The sequence below is a fragment of the Gracilinanus agilis genome, chromosome 2, assembly GCF_016433145.1.
Source record: "Gracilinanus agilis isolate LMUSP501 chromosome 2, AgileGrace, whole genome shotgun sequence".
NCBI lineage: Eukaryota > Metazoa > Chordata > Mammalia > Didelphimorphia > Didelphidae > Gracilinanus > Gracilinanus agilis.
The window spans coordinates 484,826,856-484,835,789 of NC_058131.1; the positions used below are offsets into that span (position 1 = coordinate 484,826,856).

General features: G+C 38.4%; 1 protein-coding gene across 1 annotated transcript in view; it reads right to left on the reverse strand.

Annotated features, from left to right (window-relative positions):
* The window catches only part of SPTLC2 (serine palmitoyltransferase long chain base subunit 2), a 149,575-nt gene extending 140,641 nt beyond the window's left edge, over positions 1–8,934 (reverse strand). Inside the window, exon 1 of the mRNA XM_044664963.1 lies at positions 8,796–8,934. Coding sequence (XP_044520898.1) covers positions 8,796–8,933 — 138 coding nt within the window. The 5' untranslated portion in view covers position 8,934. The remainder of the gene's footprint in view (positions 1–8,795) is intronic.

Consider the following 8,934-nt stretch of genomic DNA (forward strand, 5'->3'; position numbering starts at 1 on the left):
CTGGGGAATTTGGAAAACAATATGGGAGAGATTAGGTTGAGATCAACATCTCACATCCTACACCAAGATAAATTCAGAATGGGTGAATGACTTAAATATAAAGAAGAAAACTATAAGTAAATTAAGTGAACACAGAATAGTATACTTGTCAGATCTCTGGGAAAGAATTTAAAACCAAGCAAGAGTTAGAGAAAATTACAAAATGTAAAATAAATAATAATAATAAAGTAATAAATGTTGTAGGGGACATGGCAAAATTGGGACATAAATGCACCGCTAGTGGAGTTGTGAATTGATCCAACCATTCTGGAAGGCAATTTGGAACTTTGCCCAAAGGGCGTTAAATGACTCCCTGCCCTTTGATCCAGCCATACCACTGCTGAGGTTATATCCCAAAGAGATAATAAGGAAAAAGACTTGTACAAAAATACTTATAGCCACGCTCTTTGTGGTGGCAAAAAAATGGAAAATGACGGGATGCCCTTCGATTAGGGAATAGCTGAACAATTGTGGTATCTGCTGGTGATGGAATACTATTGTGCTCAAAGGAATAACAAACTGGAGGAATTCCATGTAAACTGGAACGACCTCCAGGAATTGATGCAGAGTGAAAGAAGCAGAACCAGGAGATCATTGTACACAGACATGGATACACTGTGGCACAATCGAATATATTGGACTTCTCTACTAGCTGCAATGCAATGACACAGGAGAATTCTGAGGAACTTGTGAGAAAGAACGCTATCCACATCCAGAGAAAGAACTGTGGGAATAGAAACACGGAAGAAAAACAACTGTTTGATCACATGGGTCAATGGGGATATGATTGGGGATGTAGACTTTAAATAATCACCCTAGTGCAAATATCAATAATATGGAAATAGGTCTTGATCACTGATGCATGTAAAACCTAGTGGAATTGCTCAGTGGCTACAGGAGGGAAGTGAGAGGAGGGGAGGGAAAGAATATGAATCATGGAATCATGGAAAAATATTCTAAATTAATTGAATAACCCAAAAAAATTAACCAAAAAAAGTTATGGACAATTTACATACCCTACTTTAAATTTCCAAATTGTATTTAGAATGGTTGAACCAATTCACAGCTTTACTAGTGTATTTATTATCTGTCTTTCTACAATCCCTCTGACACTTATGATTTTTAAAAAATAGAAATTCTAAATATAAGATATGATTATGGAAAAAGTTGAAAAATATTTTCTCAAAACATAAAGACTAAGGATTTTTAGAGGGTCAACTCTCAAGTTTGAGTATGGAAGAACCAGTACCTTGGATGATAGGATCAGAAATCAAAATGACTTTGGTAAAATGGAGAAATTATAAACAAACAAACAAAAAAGGTAAATGTAGAAAACACACACAGTGTTATATTTAGAGAAGGAAAAAATGTTTAAAAAGACAAATGAGAATTGAATACCTTTAATTTGGCAAGCGACAAAGTTCAGAATGGACACATGACTCCACTACTAAATCAACTCCAATAGCTGCCTATTGCCTCTAAGGCCAGACTTTATAAACTCCTCTAGTTAGCTTTTTTTCAAAGTCCTACACAATTTGGATCTAACTTATCTTTCTTCTTTTATTAGACACCACTCTTCTGTACTCTGTGATTGAGTCTGAGAACTAGCCTTCTTTCTGTTCTAAGACTTTTTATCTCTTGCTTCCATGCCTTTGCAGTGCATATCCCTTGATGCCTGGAATGCAGGCCATATTTACCTTATCTCTGCCCCCTCTTGAGGTATCATCTTCTGCATAAAAAAAAAAAAATAAAGACTAATTCTACCTGCCAAATACTAGTATACTCCTTTTTAGAACTATATTGTGTGACTTAAATATAAAGAGGGAAATTGTAAGTAAATTAGATGGACATAGAACATCTGTCAGATCTATGGGAAAGGAAAAAATTTAAGATCAAGCAAGAGATAGAGAATATTACAAAATGTAAAATGAATAATTTTGATTACATTAAATTAAAAAGCGTTTGTACAAACAAAACCAATGCAAACAAAATTAGAAGGGAAGCAACAAATTGGGAACAAATCTTTATAACAAAAACCTCTGCAAAGGTCTAATTTCTCAAATGTATACGAAGTTGTCAATTGTACAAAAAAATCAAGCCATTCCCCAATTGCTAAATGGCAAAGGGACATGAATAGACAGTTTTCAGATAAAGAAATCAAAACTATCAATAAACACATGAAAAGTGTTCTGAATCTCTCATAATTAGAGAAATACAAAACAACTCTGAGGTACCACCTCACACCTAGCAGATTGGCCAATATGAGCAAAGGAAAATAATAAAGAAAGGGAGGTGGCAAAATTGGGACACTAATGCATTGCTGGTGGAGTTGTGAATTGATCCAACCATTCTGGATGGCAATTTGGTACTATGCCCAAAGGGCTTTAAAAGACTGCCTGCCCTTTGATCCAGTCATACCACTGTTGAGTTTATACCCCAAAGAGACAATAGGGGAAAATACTCATCCAAAAATATTCATAGCCACACTCTTTGTAGTGGCAAAAAATTGGAAAATGAGGGGGCATCCTTCAATTGGGGAATGGCTGAACAAATTGTGGTATCTGTTGGTGATGGAATACTATTGTGCTCAAAGGAATAATGAACTGGAGGAATTCTATGTGAACCAGAATGACCTCCAGGAACTGATGCAGAGTGAAAGGAGCAGAACCGGGAGAATGTTGTACACAGAGACTGATACACTGTAGCACAATCAAATGTGATGGACTTTTCTACTGGACGCAATGCAATGACCCAGGAGAATTCAGAGGAACTTGTGAGAAAGAATGTTATGCACATCCAGAGAAAGAGCTATGGGAACAGAAATGCAGAAGAAAAATATATGATCAATCATGTAGTTCAATAGGCATATGATTGGGGATGTTAACTTTAAATGATCACCCTAGTGCAAATATTAATAATATGGAAATAGTTTTTGAACAATGATACATGTATAAACCAGTGGAATTGCTCGTCAGCTCAGGAAGTGGGGAGGAAAGAGGGGAAGGAAAGAACATGAATTGTGTAACCATAGAAAAATATTCTTAATTAATTAATAAAAAATGAAAGGGAATTGCATCAAATTAATTAATTAGTTAATTAATTAACAGGAGCTATATTGTAGCAGCAGGTGGATGGCTCAGTGTATTAAGAGCTAGGTCTAGAGATGGGAGGTCCCAGGTTCAACTCTGGCCTCAGACACTTACTAGCTGTGTGATCCTGGGCAAGTCACTTAACCCCCATTGCTTAGCCTTACCACTCTTCTGCCTTGGAACCAATACACAGTATTGATTCTAAGACGGAAGGTAAGGGTTTAAAAAAATTCTATATTATATAGGACAACTAGGTGAATCAGTGTCCCTGGGTTCAAATATGAACTCAGACACTTCCTAGTCATGTGGCCCTGGGCACTTAACCACAATTGCCTAGCCCTTACCACTATTTTGCCTGGCAACTGACAATTAATATAGATTTTAAGATAGAAGGCATCTAGGTGGCACAGTGGATAAAGTTGCTGAGATTGGATTTAGGAAGTCTTATCTTCTTGAGTTCAAATTTATTAAGAACTGAAAAAGAACACATAAAGAAGGGTGAAAGTAGGATTAGACTATAGAAACCATTTTTGAAGTAGTCTTCATTTGTTGTTGTTCAGTCATATTGCATTCTTCATGATCTTATTCAGTTTTCTTGACAAAGATACTGGAGTGGCTTGCCATTTCCTTCCCCAATTCATTTTACACATGAGGAAAATGAGACAAAACGAAAAGTGATTTGCCTAGGCTCGCACAGCTAGTAAGTGTCTGAGCCCAGAATTGAACTCAAGAAGATAAGGCTTCCTAAATCCAATCTCAGCAACTTTATCCACTGTGCCACCTAGATGCCTCTAATCTTCATATTCCTGACTGGTTATTATATGTCAGTAGTTCCATGGAACTGAACAATGAACCATGAGAACTAGGCTCTAATTCTAACTATGCCACTGACTCACTAGGTAACCATGGCTAAGTCACATTATAATAAGATTTTAGAACTAAAAAGTTAAAAGGTTGAATTGAATACTTTCATTTTATAGATGGGGAAACTGAGAGTCCTGTCCCCCTCTAGAAGTGACCTGCTTAAGGTCACAGAGCAGTGTCAAATAGTTCAAACTAATGTCTTCTAACTCCAAAATCAAGATACTTTCCACTATTCCATGAAGTCCTTGTTTTCATTGTCTCATATATAAAATGGGGAAAAGAATGTCTATTTACTCAACATTTCTAAATAGAAATTTAAATTGGTTTTACAAAAAATGCATGTGAATATTTTTAAAAAGCTTCTAAATTTTCCAACCTTAGTACAAGCATAATATCCTATGTTTATTTTGTAATACTCTATTTCCTAGAAAAAAATTGTTTTAATTTGAAGTTAATTTTGTTTTGAGATTTGTGCAGATCAAACACATTCTGGTTATCGCAAAAATGAAGACTAAGACTCACCAATAATGAAGGATATTAACTAGTCAAACGATCTCGTTTTGAGGACAGAATAAGTGATCAACCATCTAGCTACTTCATGGGATATATTATTGATAGCAATATACTATTTGGGGAATATGATTCAATCTCATACCCTGGAGACAGAATCATAGGATTTAGAGTTTAAAGAGATATTAAGATCATTTTCCAATCTAGTCATTTTATAGAGGAAAAAATTGAGGCTCAATGAAATTAAATTATTTTCCCAAATCTTTGAATTCTAATACAGTATCCTTTCCCCTCCATCATATACTTGGGGGAGGTGGGGAGGATGGATAGACTTCAAAGTTACTAGAATGATTTAAGTAACATCCTGCAAAAAGGCAGAAAAATTAAATGTAAAAATCCTTTAAGATGACTTCTATGATTCTTTGAAAGCTCCTGGTAATAGCTTGAACTTTTCCCTACTATAAATTATCACCCTATAAATTACCACGAAGACCTACCCTCCCATTCAGCTGTACATGGGGGTGGGAGGGCGCAGCACTGAGAAATCAATGCTTTTATTGTTCAATTTCTGTGTTTCTTAGTGATACTCATAAGCATTCAGAGGCACCATTACACAATAATGATTGTTTCCCCTAAAAATGCTTTCCTATGCAAAGACACAATCTGAATCCTTAGAAGCAGTCTAGAACTTTCACCCCTTAAGCACAGTTTTTATCCCTTTACAAGTTTATTTTACATGCCTGATACAGCCCCTAGATTTTCAGGAATGATTTTTTCAGTTTTCAAGGAAAAGGGGGAAAAGAGGGAAGGGGAGAGAGAAAAAGAGAATAGAAGAGGAATAGAAGATAAAGAGAATGGGGGGGGAGAAATGGGGAGGGAGAGAGAAATACAAAAAATATGCTGCTACTATAGCACATTGTACAGTCTGGGATCCCAAACTAAGTTCAATGAAGGCCTAGATGCCTTCTATCAAGGCTCTAAGTACAGTCTAAAAGCATCTGGCATGTAACATATTTTGCCAAGGTGAAAGGTAAAGAAACCCTGGTGATCATTCATTATACTTCCTGTTCTTCCTAAAGGTCTGAGCTAGCTAAAAGTATAAAGATAATCAAAAATCTCCTGGGCAAATAAGTCCAGCTACAAAGAATAAGTAACTGTTCAGTGCCATTCACTCCAGGCCTCTGGGCCTCAGTTTCTTCACCTAAAAAACGAGAGGACTAGATACAATAACATTTTGTCCTAGCTTTAATCATCATTCTCCTATAATGTGGGTTTTGAAGTTAGTGTAATAACAGCTCACTTTTAGAGTGTTCTGCAGGTTACAAAACACGTTTCTCAAAACGAACTTATAGGATAGCTCCTAGTAAACACATACATACTTAGAAGAGGAAGCCAAATACTAAGAACTACAATAAAGGTGATGTTAATTTTGTCTATTAACAAGAGGTGAAAACTTGGGTTGATAAGGAAGATATTTTATAGGCTTTAGAAAAAAAAAGTTTATTTTCTGTCTTAGTAACAACTCTTTAAACAGAAGGAAAGGGGCTAGGCAATCAGGGTTAAGTGATTTGCTCAGGATCACAACAGCTAGGAAGTGACCAAGACCAGATTTGAACCCCAGTTCCCTTGACTCCAGGCCTGGCACTCTATTATGCCACCTAGCTGCCCCTCACATTATAGCTTAGCTTTTAAAAAACCATATTATAGTGTTTTCATGTACTTCTTAGCTAATAGTTTATGTATAGTTATGTGCCACACATCTTCAAATTTATCTTTTATTATATGACATAACAGTTTCCCTAAGAACAAACAGTTGGATCACCAGGCATCCGTTTTATTTTTTGCCCATGAGATTTGTTCCCTTTCTTAACTTGATTAAAAAAGCAAAAATCATGAAGAAAACTTTGTGTCCTTACAAAACTAACAATAATATCTGATTCTCTGCTAAAAAATAGAGGAAGCAAATGAAGCAATTTTCCTTCAACTAAGTAAGCTGAATAAAAGTTTTTGAAAATGAAATTCAGCACTAATAGCTCCCCTTAATTCTGATTAAACAATTTCAAGTAAGAATATGCTGCAATCTTAAAAGTTCCACAGAACAATTTGCTTTCTTCTTTTAAACACACAAAGGATATTATGACTTTTCCCCTCCTTGGGCCATAAACATAAGTTTGACACTTGTTGCAAGACTATATTTTATATACTGATCTTATTCTTGTAACTTGATATTCTTTACAAGTTCAAAACTTCTAAATACCTTTCACAATTTCAAAAGCAAATTTATAAATTGTGGGGTGTCTGATACCCTGATTTTACTAAAGCAAAAACAATTTTTGTTTTCTAGAGAAGGGAAGGAAGCACTTAAACAGAAATCATTCCAAGCATGAGAGAGAACACAGGCCGGTGCTGAAAATGATCTTCCTCTTGATTCCTTTCTTTCCCCCTTAGAAGGGTCATGACCCATTGGAAAAGAAACACTGTTTTCATTCATTCATCTGCAACATATTTTCCTAGATACAACTTCAACAGAAAAACATGTTAAATGTCAATTACAAATGTCAGCTACATTTTAGCTCAGAAGAAACTTGCTAGATACATTTTCATATCACCATAGAAGTGAACACTTCTTTCATTATTGCTAATAACCTAATTTACTCACATACAATTATAAGAAAACTGGGGGGGGGGGGGGGGGAGATGGTTCAGTATGCTAATGTATTTATACAACTTAGTAAATTGTAAAATACTTTGCTGACAATAACACAAATATTATCTCCACTTAACAAAAGAGGAAACTTACATAAGTTAACATTTGGTAAATGTGGCAGGGATTTGAGCCTGGATCCCCTTGACTCCAAGGTGGACAAGGCTCCATCTCCCTCAGGACACCACTATTTGCTGCATAGTTCACGTTATTTTAAAAAAATCTATTCTTTTTAGTGAATTCAACAGCATTCCCACCATTACCAAACAATGCTTGATATCCATTTTTTGAAATATAAATTTTTTTGTTCCTTGCTAAACAGTAATGGATCTGTGACAAAAGTGCTTCACCAGGTTCTCTATCCTCTTCTCCCAGGACTACCCATCCTATTGAAAGCAGCAATTGTCACAGCTACTGAAGGAAATCTTGAAGTTAAGACTATCATTTATTAAGAACCTGCTCTGGGACGGGGAACGATAGACACAGACAGACACAGACGAAAAACAATCCCTGAAGGATTTTTTGTAGTAATTGTTAAGTTCACACAACTATCCCACAAAGTTCTAACGTTTGAGGGGTACCTAATACAAAAGTCACTGTTTTGAATTTGAAATTTTCCAGTGGTGAATGAAAGTTTCGGCATTTTAAGAGAAGTCAGAGCCCCTTAAGAGCAGAAACTATGTGATTTTTGTCTTCGTAACTCCCTGTACATATGGAGAAATTCGTACCCGTTGAATTGCTGGATATTCTGCGGGAAATGCTTCCTTCAATTAATTGGTGAGTCAGCCCCAGTTCTCAATTATTAGAGACTCATTGCAAGTCACCACCAGGTCAAAAGATCCCCTAGTTTACAGCCCGTCTGTTCAGTGTTCAGGTTAAATGGAGAACCATATAAACCACAACAACTCCTCTTGCCCAGCAGATGGGTCCTCTCCAAGAGAAGGAAGTAGAGACAAGTGCGTGCCCGTGGGGCAGCTAGCTGGCCCGGTAATACATATCCAAGAGAGGCATTGCAGCCTTGCTCTGCACGTGGCAAGCACTAAATGTTACCGAAGGGCTGGATGTCAGGCTCAAGCTTCCCACTCCCACACCCATAGCAGACTTTCCAACCTTCGGAGAAACCCCTAGGAAGGAGGATTTAAACCCCCTCAAGAACAACAGGTAAGGTAAACACTGGAGAGGAAGGAGGAGGAAGTGGAGTAAAAGAGAGAGGAAAAGTGGTAAATCAAGGATATGCGGCCTGGCTTGGGGAGGGACAGGGCTGGGGGTGTCTTTTGCCGCCCGGTCAGTAGTCTCCCTTCCTCCCCATCAACCGGGGTGGGTGCTTGAGTCCAGCAGAATCAGGTGACAGGAAGGCACCCCCAGCGCCGCACGGGTCGAGCATCCTGGGGAGGGGAGCGCAGCTCCTGGGAGGGGGAGGGGGGGAAAGCCCTGGCCAAACACCTGAAGCAGCAGCCACCCAGCTTCGGACTCCAGCCCCGCGGCCGGCGAGCCCCACCCCACGGCGTTGGCCGCAGCGCTTCCCGGAGGGGTCTGTGTCCCCAACCCGCCGGGCCCCCGGCTAGCCGCCCGACCCCCTAATCCTGTACCTGGCTGGCGGCAGTGGCAGAGGCGGCGGCGACTGCCGGGCTGCTCCTCACATACCCGTTCTTCAACTCCCCGTTCGCCACGCAGCCGTTCGGCAGCGCAGGACGGCGGCAGCAGCAGCCCCCGGGCCCCGGCCGCATC